The sequence below is a fragment of the Marmota marmota genome, unplaced genomic scaffold (genome assembly GCF_001458135.2).
Source record: "Marmota marmota marmota unplaced genomic scaffold, marMar, whole genome shotgun sequence".
Lineage (NCBI taxonomy): Eukaryota > Metazoa > Chordata > Mammalia > Rodentia > Sciuridae > Marmota > Marmota marmota.
In genome coordinates, this window is record NW_025999990.1 from 41,185,529 (window position 1) to 41,209,126 (window position 23,598).

At 45.8% G+C, this 23,598-nt stretch overlaps 1 protein-coding gene across 2 annotated transcripts in view; it reads right to left on the reverse strand.

Moving 5' to 3' along the window:
• Cables1 (Cdk5 and Abl enzyme substrate 1) overlaps nucleotides 1-23,598 on the reverse strand; it is a 109,882-nt gene that overhangs the window by 54,073 nt on the left and 32,211 nt on the right. The window contains exons 2-3 of one of the 2 annotated variants that reach the window (XM_015482486.2): nucleotides 8,748-8,819; nucleotides 3,954-4,046 (exon numbers count right to left, since the gene is read on the reverse strand). In XM_015482486.2, the coding sequence (XP_015337972.1) occupies nucleotides 3,954-3,982 (29 nt within the window). In that variant the 5' untranslated portion in view covers nucleotides 3,983-4,046; nucleotides 8,748-8,819. Of the gene's footprint in view, nucleotides 1-1,635; nucleotides 1,641-3,953; nucleotides 4,047-8,747; nucleotides 8,820-23,598 lie in introns of those variants that run through there. The other variant, XM_048806442.1, reaches the window with a different exon arrangement.

Genomic DNA, 23,598 nt, shown 5'->3' on the forward strand with positions numbered 1-23,598 from the left:
ATCAGTGCTTTAGTTTACTATGTTTGTGGTAACAAATTACCACAAATTTAGTGACTTAAAACCACAGAAATTTATGATAACTGTGGAAATCAGAACTGACATGGGTCTCATGGCTGGAATCCACTGGAGGCTTTGGGGAGAAGTGGTTTCTTGCCTTTTCCACCTAGAGACTGCCTGCATGCCTTGACTTGCAGCCCCATCTCTATCTTCAAAGCCTGCCAAGGCTGGATAAGTCTTACTTCACATTACCCAACACTGATAATCTTGCTTCCCTCTTCTATATTTTTTGGGGGAGGGGTACCATGGATTGAACTCAGGCACTCAACCACTGAGCCACATCCCCAGCTCTCTTTTGTATTTTATTTAGAGACAGGGTCTCACTGAGTTGCTTAGCGCCTTGTTGTTGCTGAGGCTGGCTTTGAACTCATGATCCTCCTGTCTCCGCTGGGATTACAGGCGTGCACCACGCACCCAGCTCCCTCTTCTACTTTTAAGGACAGTTTACATTGGGCCCGTAATCTCCTACTTACAGGTCAGCTCACTAGCAACCTAAAAGCCCTCTTGCCATGTAACCAAACATATTCAAGATCTACTCCTGAAGACTGAAATTTATTTAAAAGGTACCTCCACTCAGGCATTCAGCAAACACATATCAAGTCTTGAGTTAATGAAAAGTATATGAAATACTTTTGAGTCTGACACCCCGTAAGCAATCAATCAATGTCACCCATTATCATATATCTATTATAGGCTCTTTTGGCAACATGGTCCTAGCCTCAAGAATTCACTCCTTAGTCTGCACTTTTGGAGATCTGTGCCTCTAAAATCCAGGGGAATGCTGCTTTCCTTTCCAACTATAAGTCTACCATGACTCCCCCAGGGTCCCAGAGCACCATCCTGTCTTCTGTGTTAAGCCAGAAGAGCAGCAGCCCCGCCTCATGACTTCCCCTACCTGCTAATGACAAAAAACACCTACAGGGCCAGTCATGGGCTCATCACTCCCTTGGGCTGTAATGGTGGAGGCTGTGTCTGGCCTGAGACCTGGGTCAGGGAATGGTCCTTCTTAGCTAGTGGCCTGCAACACAACTCCCAGTCGCTCTCAGCTTGCTTCCTCGGCACTCTCCAGGCCCCAAGGTTTATTCCTCAACAGCTGCTTGGACATTATTGGCCATGCAGTCTACTTGGGAATTTTTTTTTTTTTTTTTTTTTTTTTGCTTTTTCCATGCTACTAGTATTGTCTTTCATCCTATCTGGTTCTCCGTTTGAGGATATCTATCTATCCTCTTCTCCTATCTCAAAACTGCTTTTCAAATTCTTGCTTAGGTCAGAGTCTCACCACAAAGCTGTCGCTCACTTTGTGAGCTGCTCTCTGGTCCTCGCTATGAGGAGGGACCCAAGTCTTCCTCAAGACTGGGCCTCTACCACACGGTCAGTGGATCTGGGGACGAGGGAGGGAGCCTCAACACCAGGGTCTTCAGTGAGGAAGAGTGACTGGGCCCGGGGTCTGCCCTGCTAGGAGGCTAGGCTGGGTTGTGCTAGATGTAAGTCACCAGGAAGTGGCTCACCGCTGGAGAGGAGAGGACTGGAGCGGTGACTGAGAATGTTGGGGTTGGAGGAACCTGGGCAGCTGTGCACCTGCCACTCCTGAGGTGGGGCCAGAGACCCCTACCATGAGCACCACTGGGACTGCAGCTCCTCCAAGTAGCACAGCCCCCCCCCCACCAGGAGCCCCCCTCTGCTCCCAGAGCGCTCTGCTTCGCTTTCTCCAAAGCTGGGTCACAGCCTCTCATTCATCGGCTCCTAACCACAATTTCCTCCTGTCACCTCAGAAATCCTATTTTCTTCCTGGCTTCCTCCCAGGTTCTGAGGACAATCCATCCTTGCTAATAAATCTGAGGGAGGAAGGCGAGCCCCTCCAAAACATGAGGCCCTTTCACGTTCTGTTGGCACTGGAAGGGCAGCTCTCACCTGGGCAGGTATGGCCTACAGAGGCCTGTGGTCCTCACAGCTCTTGTTCCTGCCCTCACTTCCAGTCCGTGCGTCCTGGGTAGGCCAAGAGACCCTCGACAACCCCTCCAATCCCCCCGGACAAACTTCCAGCCACTGGGGTCTCTCCTGTAGATGCCGCTTGTAGGTCAAGGGTACGTGGGGAGGTGGCTCCAATAATGTCCTTTGGAAATCCCGTGAATCCAAATCTTTTATGAACTACATCCTCTCACTATCTAACCATGCCAGGGAATTATCTGAGATGAATGCACTTAGCCAGATGAATGCACTTTGTGCCAGCCTCAAGAGGCAGAATACTGTTCATTTGGCCCATTTTGTTGGCTTTGTCATTGATTTTATTTAGGAATTAAATCCTTTCCAAGCTTATGCTAAGGTGAAAGAGATGATGGGAGAAAAAACACAAATGTAAATAAGTGACAGTTATGCTAAACATACTCAAAGAAAAAGAGATCGTGGTTAAATGAATAGAGTACAATAATTGTAAGTGACAGTATGTGTAAGGGTGAGAGGAAATTTGTTTAAGTATTCCAATGAAAAAATAACAGTTGAGTAAATTTTAACTAAAAGCTCTGTACTCAACATATGAACATATAGCAACTTCATTTTGTTGTTCTAAAACCATTTCAAAAACCATTTCAACTATTTTAAAATTAGGTTCCCTATTTTGATGAGGCTTAAAAATTAGATATAAATAACTCCAAGAAAATAAACTGTAAAAACCACAGTCATTAGTGTTATTAAGTAGGTTGTAAACTGTATTTTTCAACAACCAAATTACAGGAATTCTGGAATTGAAGGAGCCTCACTGAAAGCCAGTTTAGCAATTTTCATTTTTTGTAAGTACTGGAGGACATTAGTAGGGCACATATGGTCTTCTAGAAATTAGCAGATCAAATAAAATGGGCCAGGTGTGGTGGCGCACACCTCTAAACCCAGCAACTCAGGAGGCTGACGCAGGAGGATCGACAATTCAAGGCCAGCCTCACCAACTTAGTAAGGCCCTAAGCAACTCAGTGAGACCCTGTCTCTAAATAAAGTGGGAAAAAAAAAAAAAAAAAAAAAAAAGGGCTGGGGATGTGGCTCAGTGGTTGAGTGCCCCTGGGTTCAATCCCCCTTATACCACCACTACCCCTCAAAATAAATGATGATCTGCAGCAGGACACTTCTGGTCTGGGTCAGAATCTCTAACTCACCCACTCTAGCCAGCAGGGAGGAGCTGTCCCTGAGGGTTACACAGCATCAGAGGATCCAGAAACCAGGAGCCTGATCCCCACCACTGGGCTGGGATGAATGCACTTAGCCATGCGATCATAAGCATGCTGGCAATGACGATTCTATTTGTCATCAGGAGAGTTTTGAATCTCAAGGCCATATAAGTTTCAATTACAATAATTTTTATTTAATAATGCTTTTCAAAGGAAGTACCCAAGAGCTGGAGAAACACCTATGTCAGAGGTCAACTGGCCCAGGAATCTGAACCAGCCCTGAAGAAGAATCTGTTGGCAGAGCCTTGGTTCTGTCTTCCTAAAGAGAGCTGAAGCCAGAGTCAGCCAGAACCAAAGCCAAGAGCTAGAGCCAAGTACAGGAGCAGATCTGGCAGGGAATTTATTGACCACCGCATACAGTGGTGGTAAAAAAAAAAAAAAAATGAAAATAAAACCAACAAAGCAGGGAGAGAAAACCTGTTTTTCTGTTCAAAGTGTTTTATAAAAATATTATGTATTGCTCTAAAAAAATCGAATTTTTGCTGGTCTAAGCCTCCCACCAAGATTCCTTTTGGTGATTCTGGAAGGAGTGGGTAGAGATCATCTGGAGGGGGCAGAGTCCCCCGAGATCCCTTTCATCCTAAAAGTGTAGGCTTAGCCTTGTTCAGCTCTGGCCATGAAAATGGTTCCCCCTCCAACCCCACCCCCGCCAGGCAAGGCGGCTTTGGGTTCAGGTGGTACCTGCCATTCCTGGTATCGTGTTGCCGCATGTTCTTGATAAAATGAATCTTCTTAAAATTCTTTGGTCTGGGCGAACCTGAGAGAGTTCGACATCTGAAAAATAAAGTGGTTTCAAAAAACAGAGTCAGTTGCCGCTGGACAGCTGAGACATCTCCACACAAAGACAGGAAGGAAAGACCAGACAAATGGTTTGAGTCACCCCCAGGCAGGCAGGAGTCGCTGGGATAATGAAGACAATACGGCTAGAAGCAAGGAAGTTAAAAAAAAAAAAAAATCCCCAATGACAGACAACTTCCTTGATAATACCGATAATATTTTATATGCGTCTCCAAAAGCTGGCTAATGAAAACTACAGTCTACAGTTATCATAACATAGTCTACACAGATTCCAAAGACATTATTCTTTATTGTCATTAAAAAAAAAAATCCTCCTGCATCAACACAGGTAAAGGGAAGAGAAAGTTATAAATTTAAAGGCTCTGGGGCTAGAGCAATAACATGGGAAATTCAGTTTCAAAACAATCCTGAATCATTTTGCTTCCAAAGCACAATTTTGGCCTGACTTGCCTGGACGGTTGCCTCAACTCCAACTTGACCATGCTTTTAATGTGAAGAAGAATCAACCCAGCTAGTGTGTTTTATCTTTTATTTATTTATTTTTTGCTTTAAGGTAAATTTTAAATAAATATCTACTGAATCAAAGTGACCTGGATTCAAATTTTCTCCCCCACCCCGAAATATATGACATTCACTGTACTGCAAGTCTAAAGGCCATATAGATCTTATTTTTCTATACAATATGTTCAAAGTTACCTGGGAAATTCTAAGTTACAAAACTAACATCATCATCACCACCACCAAAGCAAAAAGCCCAATAAGTGAGAATTTGGTCTTTTCTTGACAAAGGGAGCTACGACTTTTCTGGGTACCCCCCCACCCCCGCAACCCCACACACCAAAAATCCTTTTTGACCATCGGCTCCAAGAGCTGGCTTCTGCTGTGGGGCACAGGTGCCCGTGACCTTGTTTCAGAAAGCAAGTTTGGGAAAGCAGTGCCCAGCTTCACAAAGGCCAAGCAGAGATCTGGGCTGGGACCTCATCTGAATTCAATCAGTTCTTACTAATAGGCTTCAGGCAAAGGAGTAAGATCAAGACCCAACAGGAAGTGACCGTGTGAGGGGCAGGTATAGGAAGTAGGCTGGGGAACTGGTAGGATTACAGGCCTGTAGGGCAATCCCCATCTTTACTGTCTCCCAGGAATATCTCCAGGGAGGTCACGCCTGGCGCATCTTCCACCCACCCTGACCTACACTTCTAACAAGGGCTAGTACTTCTGGGAGACCTTTCTCATAGTGCAGAATGCTATTTTCCCTCCTTAAGAAACAGCACCTTAAAATGTAATTTAACTTGCAAAAATACCTTTGAATAAGTCAGTGTGACCAAAGCAAAGGGATATACACTATCAGATATTTCTTGGCCAAGGGCCTTCCATGGGCTGTGGATCCAGAGGAGGACAGCCCCACGTCTGATCATCATCTACTCCCTTGGAGCCAGAAGCTTTGGCAAAGACCACATCCTCCCAACCTCCACCATGAACTCACCACCGTGAGTTCTGACCCATGACCATTTGAGTGTGCAAGTAAGTCACTTAAAGTTTCCACTGTGTCAGACACAGAAGGTTCTAGAAATATGGGATTGCTGAACAGAAGAAAATCTCTGAAAACCTAAAGGAAGGTATGGCTCCAGGGGTTTCTAGATAGGGCCAAGGGCTCAGAAGTGTCTTACTTTTACCTCACTCTACCCGCAAAAGCAGAGTTCTGGGCCAGCTAGTCTGAGGGTGGTGGGGTCAAGAGATCAATAGTGCAGTCTGCTCACTGATCCTGCCACCTTAACAAACTCTAGCACCTTCCTCCTCCCACCTCCGGGAAGCAGGAACTGGTGCCAGCCCATAGGAGGAAATCCTAGCTGCTCCCCATCTCCAGGAAGAGGAGCACCAAATTCCAGGAAGTCAGCAATAAGGCCAGAGGTAGCTGTCCATGCCAGCTCAGCAAGGCGGCAGTGGCAGTAAGAACTTCAACAGCAGAAGCCACCAGCACCTATCAACAGGATAACTCAATAAAAGTCCTGTTTTTCCATATCAGCTCCCCTTTCTAACTATATACCCTCCTAATCTAGCTCTTCATTCAGCAAGCTGTTTGTTGTCTTGCCTTTTTAAAGCACTCAACTAAACCACCAGGGAACCTAAGCGATGCTTTAAGAGAATTGTGGCATTAGCAACAACTGCCAAGGAAACAGGGATACCGAGTGCGCCGGTTGCAGCAGGTTAAGCAAAGAACAAATTAATTTCAAAGCTGCCTGCATTAATCTGTAAATATCCATTTAAAACCATACATTTTAAGTGATGCAAAATTAAAGTAGGATAGAATTAAATTAAAAACTAATTTAATGAAAGATTAGCTCTTTCTTGTTAGCACTGATTATAGGATACACTTAATGATGCAAAAGTTTTAATAGATGCCTTGGAGCCATTTGTTTTATGTGCTAAGCTTAAAAGCAAGTGGGGCTAAAAAGCCTTCCACCCCCACAGTTCCCAAAACATTTTGATGTCATTACTGGTCCTTTCCTATCACAGACTGGAAAGACCCTCAGAGATCAGCCCACTCAGCTCTTCCATTTTACAGATGGGAAAACCAAGGCCCCAGAGACACTAATGAGGTTGCAAGGCCACATAACCAGTTACAATAGTCAGGCCAATCTCTCAGCACCCCAGATCCCAAAATAAAGGACCCTTCTTCTACACTGTGTTAATTTTTATTTCCTAGGAGCAAGTACATTTCTAAGTTAAGTATGAGAAATATTTTTTTAATTAAAAAAGTCCATTTGGGAAAATAAAGACTTCTAAAACTGGTGATTTCTGATTGTTTTAAATGGTTTACACTTATACAAAATTGGTTTGAATTTTTCATCACTAGATTCTGTAAGTGAAAGTTCAATGAAGTCATAGTTAAGGTAGATAAGCCACTTTTTTACTCAGCTCCTTTGCCAGTCTAGACAGATTCTGAGAGGAGGGTTCCAGGATATAGACCATGAACACAGCACCCAGGTTCCCCTCCTAGGCTCCTGGAGACTCAGTGTCACCTGTGTTCAGAGGCACAGTGGCCCTGTCATGGAACCCTGGGGAGAAAGAACTTTCAGGCGCCTGTACACCGAGTGTCCTGCTCACAGCTGCCACACAGTTCTGAAAACTGAAGCTTCTAGCAGCCTCTTAAAGCACCAGGGCCCTTTTTTAGCTTTCTTCACTGATTTCCCCATTTGTAGCAGGGGGAGAGGGAGCCTTGGTCAGAGGTGACCACACTGCTCTAAGGCCAAAGCCACTTGCAGCCACCTGAAGACATTGCTCCTCCATGCTTAGCAATTATCTGGACCAAAGCTAGTTTCCCACCTTGACTTTTAATGCAGGTCACTGAAAAGTTCCTTCGGGAAACAGCCCCCTCCCATGATTCAACGGTGGCTTGCAGGAGGCTCGTGACCAAGTTGCATACTCTCCATCACAGGGGCTCCACGCTGTTCAATCTCCCGTGCTTTAGGCTGCACTTTATTTTCAAAGACTTCAAAAGTGGTGATGAGACTTTTGTGGCTTTGGCTTTTTTTCCTCTTTGGGATGATGTCAGTGACCAGATTCACAGTCACATGCCACTTTCAATTAGAGCCTTGGCCAGTCTGGGCTTACCCTGCCCTCTACTTCTCTCGTGGTTGGGACCTGTGGATACCACCTCCAGCCTGGGAGTGGGACAAGGAGCCGTCTCTAGGGTAAGACACTGCCCTCCACAGCAGCACCTCCCAGGCTCAGGGGGGAAGTCCGGGGACTTCCAAGTCCTGACCAGCAGCCAAGGCACATGGAGTACAGATGCAGGTTCAAGGAGGAATGGATGCAAGTTCATGGGAGGTCAAGGGGGCTGGGGTTCCTGCCCACTGGCTGCCTTGTGGTCCCTGTGAAGGAAGCCCTAGAGTTCCATCTTGCCTCAGCCTCTTCTGCAGGGTTGAGCCCCCCTTCCTCACCCCACGCTACTGCCCCCATCCAGATGAGGGCTGCAGAGGTCAGTATTTTCTCCATGGAGAGGGCCTGGTTGGGCCTCTGTATGGGGGTCGGTCAACAGAGAAAGCAAGAGTAGAGGAGGGGTAAGTCACAGGTACCGCAGAGCTCAGCAACCGCCGTCACCCAAAAAAGATGCCTCACCAGCACTTTCCTAATCTCAAGGGGAAAATGGAATGCTTTCAGACCCAAGGGAGCTCTTCAAACTGTCCTAATTGGGTTTCCCCAGCAACCAGCCAGGGAGTGATGTCATAGTGCCCTCCTAAGGAGTTCTGGTCGTCCCTTCTTGCTAAGAATGAAGTTTCAAGACTATGATGACTGTGTAATTATACCCAGGACAATACCGGGCTCTTCTATAAAGTAGCAGCTTTCAAAACGAAAAGGTTGGCGATTCACTCAGAGATGGAGCATGCACAAGCCCTTGGGTTCAATCCCCAGCACTGAACAGAGAAGAAAACAAAGGGGGGGGGGCGGCAGGGGTGGGGACCACAAGAGGAAAAGCACCCAAATTCACAGATTAACTAAGCTACTTGCATACACAATAGGGATTTTCTAGTTTTCCTAGTGCTGTGTCCTCAGGGTTGGGGCTCCATGTCAGATGGTCATTTTAAAATTTTAACTCTGTAGATCAAGAACTTTAAAAATAAATCAATCTTATACTGCCAGCCATTTATAAATACATAAATGAAACAGAAAAATTACCTCCGGAGAGGGGCATTCTCTTCAATATCTTCCAGGGTCTCCAACGATGATCTCTGGGAGATGAGGCGACGTCTGCAGAGAGGAGAAAAAAAAACAAAAGTTAGGAGTTAAAATCGGGTTGTCAAGTTGATCAGACATGTCTGTAAAACTAAAACTGTCCTTAAAAATAAAGCATATAAATAAATAAATAAATAGACAGACAGACAGACAGATAGATAGATAGAAAGAAAGCCCGTTGCCAGGCATGGTGGTGCATGTCTGTAATCCCAGTGGCTTGGGAGGCTGAGGCAGGAGGATCATGAGTTCAAACCCAGCCTCAGCTAAAGTGAGGTGCTATGCAACTCAGTGAGACCTTGTCAGAGTCTGTAAACAAGTCAGGATGGCGCCTGGCAAATGTCAGAGTCTGTATCGAGTTTATGCTAATTAAGATAAGCTGTGTAAAATGTATAAATATCTCTGTTGTCCTACAATAAACGGCTCCCACTCCTGCTGTATCAAGGAACACAAGTTGTTCGTCACCCCCCCCCCGCCCCCGGTTATTTTGCTGCAGCCGGACTGCGGCACCTGTCTCTAAATAAAATACAAAATAGGGCTGGGAATGTGGTTCAGTGGCTGAGTGCCGCTGAGTTTAGTCCCCTGTACCAAAAAATTAAAAATAAAGCCCGTTAAAAAAAAAAAAAAAGATTCGACAAAAGCTGTCTGTAAGAGGCTGCCCTGCTCTTACCCTGCATGGGGACCTCCACCTCCACCTTGTCTTGCTGCATCCTGAACATTCCCCCTCAGGATCGGGCCCTCTTTGTGGTGACTAAGAAAGTGTTGTATCTTTTTAGGCTACGCTTTTCCCTAAAAGACAAGGTATCTCTTGTCACATGTAGTATAACTTGAGCACTGTGTGAAGGTTTTCTAAAACATTAGATAATACTGTTAAGTATGAAGTATCAGTGAACTGAACTGGAGAATGGATAAATCAATTTTCAAACCAGACTAAATAAAATCTCAAAATCATTAGAAAACAATTTAAAAAGTTGCTGTCTATGCAAGGCCTTGAATTCAAAAACAACCAGAAGCAAAGAAGAAATTCTTTTAAAGGAATTTCTCAGAGACCAGTAAGAATGAATATTCAGCATGATTATGTGTGACAATAACTTTTCTGGGCTGCTAAAGAATCGCATACCACCTGCTAAAACCTCCTTAGTCTAGTTTCTTTTGCCAGGCTGAAATAAGAACAGGTCCTAGTTAACTAAGAATATCTAGTACAGGAGCAGGGCAGGCTGGTGGTAACTTTAAATAAATCCATTTGAACAAGGACCACTCATTTTATAGAAAATGATCTGCCTGGGGGGTGGAGGGGAGTGGATGGCAAGGCTTGACCAGGTCAAGCCTTTAAAAAGAAAATAGGACTAAAATTAAAAGTTAACTTTCTATTATGTTTGACAACTTTTAGGTTAAGAGCATGCAATCATAACTATGTTCTAGATTGTTCTGAAGAACAAAGAATGAAACACTTTGGGGCTTCTGTGTAAACTTCTTCTGAACAACTACCCTCAAAACCTTTTGCTTCATGTTTTACTTTTGGTAAGATAATCAGAAAGGTCATTTTTGCAAACTCTTCAAGGGCTACATCAATTTTCCAAGAGTCCTTCTTAATCTTTTGATATTCAAATCCTTTTTGAACTGCTCCTCACACACACTCCTCTTCCTTTTCTCTAGCTATACATGGGTCTGATTTCCTCAGATCCTCATCCATCAATATGTGAGCACCAAACAGTTCCCAACATCACTGGCATTGTCCCTGTAACACCCTGGACCTTCTGCAGGGTCCCCAGTTTCACTTTATAATTAACTAACACTGACTTTCCATTTGTACAATACTGCCCCAGTTTCCCCCAGTTAACCAGAGCTGCAGGGGAGACACTGGTCTTACCTGGAAATGAGGGAGGGAACCCAGGGGAAGGGTTAGTGCATTCCTCAGTAAGCAGGATTTCCCAGTGCAGCCCTGTAACTCTGGGGGGCTCAGCTCTCCAAGACCCCTGTGATAGCATCCTAGAGCTGTGGCTCTGAAGCACCTGCATTTTCAGTTCAAGCACAGCCTCTCTGAAATCTCAGTTAATCCTGGAGAAAGCAGGCAAGGGAGCCCCCGGGCTGACCAGGTGCTGAGTTTAGCTGGTATGCAGTCCCAAGCTGGGAATGGGTCATCATGCTCCTGCCACTGTGGCTCTCAGCTGCAGGCACCCTCCGTCCCCACAAGTCCCATCCACAGGTCTACATAACTCCACCAATGGTCATTCCTGGGTACTAAAGTTTGGGGACCTTAGAAAGCTGCTCCAGCCTCAGTTTCCTCATCTATAAAATGGGAAAATGAGAGTAAAAATCAAATACATGCAAAGTCCTTGACATTCAGAAATTCTAAATGAATATCGGGTGCACCCTGACCTGCATCCCAGTTCAGCTGACTAGGATCAGGAAGACTGTCCTAGCTCTGACCCTTCCCTCCAGTTCCAGAAAGTAGTAACTAGAGTCACGTGCTCCTGCCACACTTTAATGTATAACCATGCTTGTCTACCACAGGATGCTCTGGGAAAGCTCCTATTATGTGTGTCTCCTCAACAATGAGAGAGTTAATGGTTTCAATGATATTTACTCTACCTCTGGAGAACACTGAATATTTTGAAATTAAAAGTGAAACACTGACCCAAGTATGCACACCTAAATCACCTTGGAGATAACGTAACTTCTGTAGGCAGAAACAAACATATAGGCAGAAACAAACATATAGCTTCATGTGCTGGAAATCTCAACAAATTCACAAACTTTGAGCTTTCCTTTGTAGAGCACCTTTTTCAGGTTACCAGTAAATAGTCAATCGAATGTGCCACCAGGTGGCTACAGGGACCCTGAAGTTGAGGACTGCCCTCCTTCATCCACCCAGAGCAGGTCCTCTGGAGGGTCTGCAGTCAGCTGCTGGGTGGGAGACACAACCCAGGCCCCAGCAAAGTTCATCTTCCCCATGGAGCCATGACCACCCGGCTGCCCACCTGCTCAACCAGAACCTGGTGCACCTCGCCTGCTGTGACCCAGAGCTGCCCTAGCTTGGCTCCTGCCCTTGAGGGGCTCACATTCAAGTGGGAATCTGAAGGACCACCGAGAACTCTATCTGAATCTCTCAACCCCACCACCCTCTGGGGCTGCCTCCTGTGAGGGGCAGCCAGGAAAGCCCTCCAGCCCAATCCCACACAGGGGACACGCAGACTGGGGCCCTGTCCACCATTCAGAGCACGTATTCACCCTAGAAAAACAAGTCCTTTCACAGTAACCCTACCAGCAAGCTCTTCTCACACTGGAAAAGAAAATTGTTTATCTGGAAAATAACCAAATTAGAATAGATATATTCTTATAACTGTATAGAAAGACTAATAAGTACTTTTTTTTTTGGTAGTACTGGAAACTGAACTCGGGGCTTTGCACATGCTAGGTATGTGCTCTAACACTGAGCTGCCTTTTGTCCCTCATTTTGAGACAGGGTCTCTCTAAGTTGCCCAGACTAGCCTTAGACTTGCAATCCTCCTGCCTCAGCCTCCCGAGTAGCTGGGTTTTCAGGCATGCACCACTATGTCCAGTAAGAACATTTTTCGAAGAAAAGTACTAATATTGTCCTCATGAGTTGAACATGTATAGATTCACACACGCGTTGCTACAGACTAAACATACCCTCCCTTCCTAAAACTCATGTTGAAATCCTAGCATCCAATGTGATAGTATTAGAAGTGGGGTCTGTAAGAAGTAATAGAGGGGCTGGGGTTGTGGCTCAGTGGTAGGGTGCTTGCCTAGCATGCGAGATGCCGCGAGTTCGATCCCCAGCACCACATAAAAATAATAAAATAAAGGTATTGTGTCCAATATTTTTAAAAAGAAATATTTTTAAAAAGAAGTAATTAGATTAGATGTGTGGAATTAATGTCTCTATAAATGGGATCCCAGAGAGCTCTCAGCTCCCAAGGAGGAGTGAAAACACAAGAAGCCAGTTGTCTGTTACCTAGAAGAGGCCCTCACACTAGCCCCACACTACCCTGGCACCCGGATCCCAGACTTCCAGCCTCTTGAACTATGAGAAAATTAATCTATATTAATATAAGCCACTCAGGCTATATCCTTTGAGATGGAGCTAGAGCTCAATAAGGACCACCACAGTCATTACAAAGACACTGTCATGTGGCATGTGATACCTGCCCTTCCTACGATGACCTGTGCATTGCCACAAGGGCAGGCCTTTGGACTGGTACCTCCATAGTGCTCATTACCACCTTGCTAGATCCTTCCAGGATATCCAGTAATGTCTTCCACCTCCCTTTCTGTCCTTAGGGAGCCCACAATGGATGGGGTGGCTAAGGGCAGGCAGCCAACCTTAACCAGTCACTTTTCACCCTACAATTTGCCCCCATGGGCTAAACGCATCACCATATCATCTCCTTATCATAAGGCATAGTTAATAAGCAGAGGTCTCTGCATAATCTAATGACTAATAAAGAATACCTAGCCATGATCCAAAATACCAGGCCACCTTGTTAACCAAACAGGCATCCAGTAAGAGACTGGCAGGGCTCAAAGCAAAAGCATTAGGCGCTGACATCATCAAATGGAAGCACTTCTGTCTAGTCTCCAGACTGACGTCCACTTGGGGTTCCTCATGTGGTCTATTACAAGTTGGGACCTTCCATGCTAAGACGCCCATCTGGCTCCCACACATAATGCTTACATTTATCAGCCTCCCAAGACACCCAGAATTGTTTTAGAACAATTGTTTTAGAACAACTCAGTGCGCAATTGTGCCCGAGTGAGTCATAATCCAAGAACATGGACATCTGAACACACCTACGTGGACCAAATTAATGCAGCACTCATCATTAAGCACTAATGGTTCATCCTGGGGATGGGGAAGTCACTATATGCTCCAGGGACCCAGTGCTGGGCAAAGTGGTCCTGTTATAATAATCTCACACCAAGAGCTTAAGGAGAGGTGGCTGTGGAAGAAAAATGGGGAAAAAACCCCATCTGATAAGACTATGAAACTGGGGTGCAGAGGAGTAGGAGAGGCAGAACCTGGGCCAGCATTTCCAAAGTGTCTTTTTATCACAGAAGGGTCATTGGCTCCATTTCCAGGGCAGGAATAGTGTGGCCAGACATACAAAGTAACCACCCAAGGGGAAGGGGGTCCCAGGACCTGAGGGTCCTGAAAAGCCTCCTAGTGATTTCTCTGTCATTGTCCTGGTCAGCAGCAGCTCTGAGGGGTTTAGGAGCAGGCCAAATTAAAAGTTATGTGTGGTGACTTTGTCAGCCATTTCAGAAGAAGGTCCATCTCTCCTTAGCCTGGTAAGCACAGTACCTCAGAGAGAGGGCTGGGCATCAAGAGGAATGGGGCTTTTTTTTTTTTTTTGGTACCAAGGACTAAACCCAGGGGTGCTTAACCACTGAGCCCCATCCCCAGCCCTTTTTTATATTTTATTTAGAGACACAGTTTCACTGAGTTGCTTAGCGCCTTGCTAAGTTGCTGAAGCTGACTTTGAACTCACAATCCTCCTACCTCAGCCTCTAGTCTCCTGAGCCGCTGGGATTACAGGCATGTGCCACAGCACCTGGCTGGGGCTCACTCTTATCCCTGCTGACCAATGAGGATGTTACAAGGTCATCCTCAGGTCCAGTGGAGCAAGCTGGTCAACTTGAAGACAAAGGAAACGGGCATTGGCCAGAGAATTAGCACCAGCCTGTGATGTGCTAAAAGGTGACCCCTGGCTTTGGTCTGTTTCCTCACCTTAAACCAGGGAGGTTAGTTTCCACCAATGCTCTGGAGCCTGGCTGTACAACCAAATGCCCAGGGAAGGTTAAAAATCACTGGCACCTGGGCCACTTCCAGAGTCTAACAAACTTGTCTGGCTGTGGCTGGGTGAAGGTTTGATTTTTTTTTTTAAAAGCCCCAGGGGATTTTAATAAGGATGAAGAAAGGTCTTCCCCATCATCCTGCCCAAGTTAAGGGTGGGCATGGCTCTATTCTTTGAATGAAGGTCTTGGAAGGGTCAGTGAGCAAAGGAATGGGGGCTGTTGAGTCTAAAGGACTGAGGTTATGGAAAGACCAGGATGGTTTTCAGGTACAAGCAGGTGGATCGAGTATGGAATGTATGTGTTACATATGTCAAGAATCAAATGAGCAAAGACCTAGCTCTGTTTCCCAGGGAGTGAAACATCAGCTGAGAGACAGGAAGGGACCTTAGGGATCCCAGGGCCAGTCATCCTCCGCTCATGGAAAGGCCATTTCCACGTGGTCCTTGTCTTCCCAGCATAGGAACTCCCTGCCTGGCTGCGAGCTGGGCCACTAGAGGGCAAGGTGTCTCTTCACAGGTGGGGAAGAGCCGCCAACACAGAGACCTCCATCACACAGGTGACAGGCAGGCTGAGGTCACGATGACTTCACATCTGTTCAGACCGTTGTAATGAGAGGGAAAAAACCCCCAATCATAAAAATAAAATTTTAGTGGAGTCTCGAGACACTCACAAGCTTCAACGGACTCACCTGCCCACTGACCAACCTTCCTTTAACCAGAGGGAACCAGGTTAGACAGTCGGCTGCCTGAGGCAGGCCTGTGCCTTCCCCTCCTGGGTCTCCCTAGGAAGGGAGCAGGCTTTGCAAACAGAAGGGCAGCTGAATAAACTAAAGAACCCCTTCATCAGGCAGGCGGGTGTTCCAAGACTTTTCTCAGAACAGTACCCGGTCTTGTACTCTAGGCTCTTCTGGGCACGATTATTAGCAGACACCCCATTTCATGTGCGAGTTCTCAGTGTGGCCAGCAGAACCCAGAGCTCATCCTCAGGAAGCTCCCCAATGCCTTGGCACAGCGAGGTTATGGGGAAAGAGTGGGGCCGGGCAGTGAGGAGTTCCATGTCCACCTTAGAGACTCAGGGAGAGTACATCTCCGTCTCCTTTTATGACTGAAAGCTTCAAGGTGCTCAGTCAGGACCTAGCAAGACAAGGCTTGGGGGCTCACCAGCCTCAAAAGTAGAACTGGCCGTTTCTAACAGCTGGATAATCCCTCTGTCAAGTGTTCTAAGGTCCCATACTTTCTGGGTGTAAGGTTCCACCCCCTGGATCTTGCACAGACACATTCTCCTGCTCTGGAAATAGTATTTCGTTCATGCAGAAAAGGTGGTCCTAACACATGACATAAATCTGTCACTTGTCATGGATTTTACTACAGAAGCCTACGGCTTAAAGGAGCCCTAAAGTGCAGAACTATGTGTCAACCCAAGACCTAGACTGTCATTTACGTATCTTTTGTGAAATGCTGGTTTTCAGATACTAGGCTTTCCTTAAAGCAAGATGACTTCTCCCAGTTACCTCCTTCACTTCTCTAAATTTTAAGCCGCCAAGGGCCACAGCACACTCTTCGCTCTGTGGGCAACAGGTAAGTTCAGGTAACATTGTTTGTGCACGGGCAAACTTTAAAGCCAAGATTCCAGATGATCCTTCAGCAGAATTCAAGTCAGACTGCTCACTGGAGGAGCAAACCTCTGCGGCCCAGGGCCTCAGGTTCACGGCAAAGTCAGCTGTCACTACCTGATAGACATGGATTTTCATTTATTTATTTATTTATTTAGTTAGTTGTTAGTTTAGTTATTTATTTTTATTTTATTTATTTATTTAGTTAGTTACTTGTTGGCAGACTTTTATTTATTTATATGTGGTACTGAGAATACAACCCAGTGCCTCATACATGCCAGGCAAGTGTGCTACCACTGAGCCCCAGCCCCACAAAGCAAAATGGCCATCACTTCAGTCTGAGGATGTGTTCGGCAGATAAGAACTTAGTCTTGTTTCCACAGACCTACGCTTTTGTCCAGCTGCAAAGGTGCTGATGAACTTGAACGTGGCCCTCTACTTGCTTATCTGGCAATATGCTGCAGGAAGAAGTCACAAAGAAGAGCTGTGGAATCTGACAGAATACTGGCACACTGACTAAGCCAGGTCACCAGGCTGGGTGAACCCAGTCAGGGTGCTGGAGCAAAAGGCACACAGCTGGAACGAATTCAGAGGAAGAACTCAACATCCCCAGGGGCTCACGGAGTCTTTCTCATAATAAAATCATCTTTAAGAAAAGGAAGAATGGTTAGGATTTTGTCTTGTTTTACAGCATTGGGGAATTGAACCCAGGGGTGCTCTACCCCTGAGCTATATCCCCAGGCCTTTTTATTTTGAGATAAGGCTCCTTAAATTGTCCAGGGTGGGTAACTTAACTGCCTCAGGCTCTAGAGTCGCTGAGACGGCAGGTGTGTGCCACTGTACCTGGCCAGGATTTTGTTTTTAAATAGACAAAAAAGCTTCAAAACTGATTTTAAATCTGACTCCTATTTTAAAGTCTCCTGCTGATAAGTCAGGCAAAAGCCAATTAAAGTCAATACACCAAGAGCTGTCAATTGGCTCGTTGAAATAAGATCTGTTTCTACATTGTTATCCGCAGGTCAAGAAGAGACTCTCTACAAGTTTACAGAGAATACAAAACGGCGCTTGGGTTTGCTTGGGTTTCAAGGTTCTCTTCAGAACTGCCAAATCCTGGAAAACCAAGTGTAAGGTCACCTCGGCCTGTCAGGCTGTTAAGATCAGGAGCAGTCATCCAGCCAGATTTCCTAACAAGCCAGGTGTTCATCCCCCAGAGCCACAGTCCACCTGGTCCACTGCCACCCTGCTGATCTGATAAGAGCCAATAGCCCCTTTCCATCAGGTCAGTGGAAGATCCACGATGATCGTTTCCCTCTGGGAACAAATTCAAACCCCTCAGATAAGGAGGCTGGGGAGACAGGTCAGGAAACAAGCATAGATATGACACATGTGGCCACTCCAAAGACACTGCCCAGTCTCCTGGGACATCTTTGGGTATCAGGAAATACAGATGCCAGTCCAGGGCCACTGGCTGGATGACAAATCACAGTCACCTCATCCTGGAGGGAGAGGCCCTATCCTGGAGCCAGGGGGTGCACACTGATCAAATGTACCCAGAAGAGAAACCAGGAGAAGGCCGCACAGGGGTTTCAGGGGTTTTTAAGTTAAGATACAGAAAGGTTTTGTGGGGCTGATAAGTGAAGGGCACTGATCCTGCTACAGAACACACTAGATTCCCCTTTAGAGGGTGGAAATGGGAGGTGAGAGCCACACCAGCAAGGAAAAACACTCAAAAAGAGTAGTTTCACCATAAAAGGGGAAGGCCCCCCCGCACCATCACCCTAATACAAGTCCAAGGAGCTTGGGGCCAATTCACAGATGTTCTGAATGAGCATCAGGATTCACGAAATCTGCTTCAGATTCCACCACCCCCCCCTCTGTACCGGGGCTTGAACTCAGGGACATTTAACCACTGAGCCACATCCCCAGCCCTATTTTGTGTTTTATTTAGAGACAGGGTCTCACTGAGTTGCTTAGCACCTCGCTGTTGCTGAGACTGGCTTTGAACTCACCATCCTCCTGCCTCAGCCTCCCCAGCAGCTGGGATTACAGGAACACGCCACCACACCCCGCTTCAGGTGTTCTCTATAAAAGGGATTCCTTGAGCCAGGGAGGAAGGGTGACTGGGAACCTGGTCCATGGGCTGGGTGTTAAAGGCCAGGAAAACCAAGTGTAGAGGAGGCAGGGGAGGACACGTGTGAGCTCAAAGGAGAGACAAGATTTATTTTAACCGGCAGGAGGCCCCCTGAGTGTGGAGGGAGGTTCCACAGGTGTAGTCAGAACAGGCTTCCCAGAGTGGAACAGGATGGGACAAACGTTTGTGTGAGGCCTAGGAGGAATGCCTGGAAGCCAAGTCCAGGCCCAGGGAAGGAGCCAGGGACAGACAGGCTGCCAGCCAGATAGCTACATTAGCTCTAGAAGGAATCAGAGACCCTGAAGGCCAAGTGGACACACTGGACACGTGCACAGACAGGCAGAGCTGGTTTTGCATCATGATGGTACAAACATGTGCTCACACACGACCAATTCTGCCTGAGGTCAGAACAAAGGAGGTCCAGGGACATTGGCAAGGCTCATGGGGGTGGGGGAGGCGCAGCAAACAGGGGCTAGAGGCGACACACCCTCATAAGCACCAGCGTCCACTGTCTGATGGAACTCAGCCCTCATGCATCTCCAGCATTTGCAAGAAGGTGGGGGTGGGGGCTGGTTTTATCCTGCACCCTCCTCTCTATTCAGGATGGAGCCTTCTCTTAAACACCCCAAGTCTGGCAATGGCCTGAGCCTTGGGAATATTATCCTTCTTTCTTTCCCAGTCACTGGATGAATTATTGGTGTTTTAGAAGAATACCTTTATATGCTGAGGATTTTCTAGGTCAGATACACATTCATCTTTCATTAGAAAGTGAAATGAGGGTCCTCTGGACCCAGCTCTATGGAGTTTGCTGCACAAAGACTGGAGAGGGAGGCGAGAAAGCCCAAGTTTGCATGGAGGTAAACACCTCTCCCTTCCTCCCTGGTCCATGGGAGCTAATTTAATTAGAACCAGCAGGGGGTCAGGCTGAGCTGGTTACAGCCAAGCTGGTATTTAGGGACCTTTATGTGGTGCCCTCCTGGTAAGGACACTGGCATTAAATGTTCCCCTGAGTCTCTCCCTTGGTTTCCAGCCTGACCTTTCTCTGTTCTGAAGGGCCTTTAACAGAAATGGATTTTGACAGCTCAGGAGCAGCAAGCAATTATTTATAGCAAATTCGAGATTGATGGGGTTTCATAAATCTTTATTTTCTAGGAGTCTTTCAGATTAACTGTGGCCCATGCTGATCAGCAGTTTACGAAAACAAAGACGGAGACCTTTTTCTTGTCTTTCCAGATTTCCTACCAAGGGGACTGGATTATCTGATTCGTTTCTGGAAGCCTTTTTAAAAGTGGCTATTTCTCTTTGGCCACCCTATTCATTCCCTTTATAAAAAACTGAGGAGGGCTAAATGAGAGGCTAATAAGAGATTTCAGGGATATGAGATGCCCCATGGTGACCAAATCCTACTTCAAAAGAAAACACAGAGCTGGGCATGGTGCCAAACACCTGTAATCCCAGTTACTCAAGAGGCCGAGGCAGGAGGATCACAAGTTCAAGGCCAGCCTCAAGGCCAGCAAATTGGCAAGACCCTTGTCTCCAAAAATAAAAAGGGCTGGGAATGTAGCTCAGTGGTTGACTGCCTCTAAGTTCAGCCCCCAGTACCAGAAAGGAAAAAAATAAACACAACACAGAATAGGTAGAATCCTCCCTTCATCCCAAGACACAGTGAACTAGGCCACCTGCTCTGTGAAGCCAGCCCTGACATCTTCTGAATTCCTGTATCTGGTATATTTACCACATTTGGAAATATTCATATGTAAAATACTTGTAGACTGGATACTTATTGGTCTAGGAGGGGCAAGGAGAGAGCTTAACAGTCCCAGGGAGTCAGATTAATATTTCTCTTTTGAGGATCCTCATGAACCCAAAAGCAGCTCAGGCCACATCAGGAATGAGGCAGAAACCAAAGCCAGGACTTAGAGATTATCTATAACGCTGATGCCCAAACTTGTTTTATGCAGCCAAATGCTTTTTTTCCCCCAAACTAAACCTTTCACCAACTCTCCAAATACAAAACAAATGAGAACAATTCCAACTTGTATAAATTTAAGTGTAAAACATCTACTTTTAACTCCATCACTGTTAGAGCAGTGAAACTATTCTGATGTATAAACGAATATGAAACCAGAACGTATGGACAGCATTTCCAGTCTGGGGTCAATCTCAGCATCTAACGTGTTTCTTTTGGCCCTGGTTGTACGGTAGGGATATAATCCCCCTGGACGGAGATAAGTAGGTATCTATGGTAACCATTTTTAAACATCTCAGGACCCAATTCAATTTAATAGATGTGGCCAGTGAAGCTTAACTGCACAAAATCTACTTACTCTGGCAACATGAGTTAATCAGTACATAGCTAATTAGGTAATTACTGCATAGGTCACTGGTGTGTTCAACTTTGCAACAGAACACTGACATTACATACGTGTTACTGTATATTTTATTGCAGTTTCAAAAACTTTCTATACACCCATTTTATATATAATACATATGCACATATAAATTATATCCCCAAAATGCTAGTTACCTCGTAAGACCAACAACTCCACTCCTAGATATAATCCAAGAGAAACACAAGCATACGGTCATGTGAAAAATTTACACAGCAGCAGTTAATCATAACAGCCAAAAGGCAAAAACCCAAATGTCCACCAACAGATGAATGGATGAAGAAAATGCAATATCATTCAGCCATAAAGAGCAGTAAAGCATTGATACATGCTACAGCATGAACCTTGAAAACACCATGCTGAGCTAAAACAGCCAGTCATAGGAGAGCCACGTCCACAGACAGGAAGCAGGTGAGTGCAGAGGGTGGGGGATGGGCAGACAGGGAGTGGGGAAGGATGGCTAATGACCACAGGGTTTCTTTTTAGGGTGATAAAAATGTTCTAAAATTATACAGGGGGAGGGCTTGCCTGGCATGTGTGAGGCCCTGGGTCCAATCCCCAGTACCATAAAAAATAAAATTAGATAGCCATGGCAGTTGTACAACTTTGTGAATATACTAAAAAGCACTTTAAACAGATTGCATGTGAATTGTATCTCAATAAAGCTGTTACAATATTTATATATGACACATAAAATCTAGTACATAGCAAAATATATATTGGAAGCTGGGCGTGGTGGGTCATGCCTGCTGGAGATACTGAGGCAGGAGGATCGCAAGTTCTAAGCCAGCCTCAGCAACTTAGTGAAACCCTGTCTCAAAAATATTAAAAGAGCTGGGGATGTGGCTTAGTGGTTAAGCACTCCTGGGTTCAATCCCTGTTACCAAAAAAATGAGAGAAAAAGAAATATATATATTGGAAAAAAAATATATAGTGAAACCATGGAATTCCTAAAGTCCTTGCTGAGATCCTCAGGGCTCCAGATGACACATCTTGAAAACCACAGATATGCACTAATTTCTGCAAGAGTGAATGGCTTACCCAGGTCAGAACTGGGTGATGGGAGAACAAGGATTAGGGACCAGGTGATCTCATTTCAGAGTCAATCTCACTTCCCTCTGAATGTGGGTTAAACAGCTCCTCTGGGTTTGCCAAGCCCTCAGCAGTGGGCACCAGGTTAGAAGGGAAGGCAGCAGACATGGACAAAGCCTCACAGGAAGCTCTCAACTTGCAGATTTTGTGGCATCTCCCACCAGCTGCCCTGAGCTCCTTTCCCTACAAACAATTCGTCCATTTTGCCTCAAGTATAGCACCCAGCATCTCCTGGGGAGTCCATCTCCTTCCCTCTGTGTCCTTGAGACTTCAGGGGCTACTCCCTCCCATATCCCTGGCCCCTGGTGGAAGACTTCCTTGCCAATCACCTCTCTAAAGGCCACTCTGGTTTTCAGAAGAGCAACCCACAAGCACCTTTGGTCATCCAGGAGGAAAGACAATACACCAACCAGGCCGCTGTGTCTGCAGAGTAGTTTAATTTTTTAACAGCTCGCTCAGAGCCTTTTGAAGATATATTATTAGTGCATCTGCCTTACTGTATATATAATTAGCAACCACAGTTCTAATTACCAGGTTTCCAAAGTGAAGCTGCAGCAAGAGAGCTGTGCCTAAAGCCACATGAATAGTCACTTAGATGTAATGTGGATTCCTCCGCTTATTGGATTCAAAAGCCAATCTTAAAGGTCTGAAAGGTTGGCACCCTTTATGCCAGGGCTTTGGTGTGGCATCTCACAGTTATTGTGGAAAACAATATATTCTTAACAACTAAGAAGGATGTGGGATATTCTGTTCTCAGAAAGCAACAGGTTAAAATAAATGCAATCAACTACCATTTATTTTCCTAAGGGTGTTTAAAGATGTCATTCTTCAGGGCAAGATGTTTGAACGGGGGTCCCTGTACCTCAAAGGGGCTCTATGTGAACCTTGTAAAATCAGATTAAAAGTGTGTGCCCACCTGTCCATTTCCCCTTCTCTTGTAAAACAGACCAAATGATCCCAAGAAAAAATTTGAAAACACTTCTGTAGGGCAAAGGATGATAACCACAGGGTGGCAATAGGTCAGGAAGGTTACACTGACTGTGTAACCTAAGCAAGTTGCTATGGCATCACTATCATTGTGACAAACACACTAACATTCAGATGTGCTAGGGATACAAAGAAGGATCAAGAAACTAAGACTTGGTGCCCATTCTAGGTAGTGTCTGAACTATGCTGAGAGATGCCAAAGCAACACCAAAGTAGAAATGAGGCCAACCTGTGAAAAATGGGTAACTCTGTAAAGATGACAAGGACAAAGACTACTTTGACTAGCAAGCAGAAAAGGGGGATGGGGCAGGCAACAGTTTATATAATTTCACCAAGAAACTGAGGCATGGATATAGCATGCACAGTGGAATGGTTCAGGGCACATGAGCCCCTCTTTACCTTCTACCATCCTGGGATCAAAACCATCCGAACTTAAACTGTGGTTCATCCATGCATCCAGTTACCCACCCTTCACTGATTAAGCACCCACTACACGGTGCTGGGGAATCAAGAATGACAACAGCATAGGCGCCTTCAAGGACAATCTAGTGGGCAAACACAGAGCTCATTATAAAAATGGAGAGTACACCCAATGATGGTAACAAGGAGGGAAGAGCCAGCCTAGCTCCGGTTAGGGACATAGAGGAACAAATCAGAGAAGTCTTCCTGGGTGTTGGCACCAGGACAAGCCCTGGAGGTCACTAACCTGGGCAAGGAGACCAGTTACAGAGGTCGCATGTACACTAGCCCCACCCTCCCCACCCA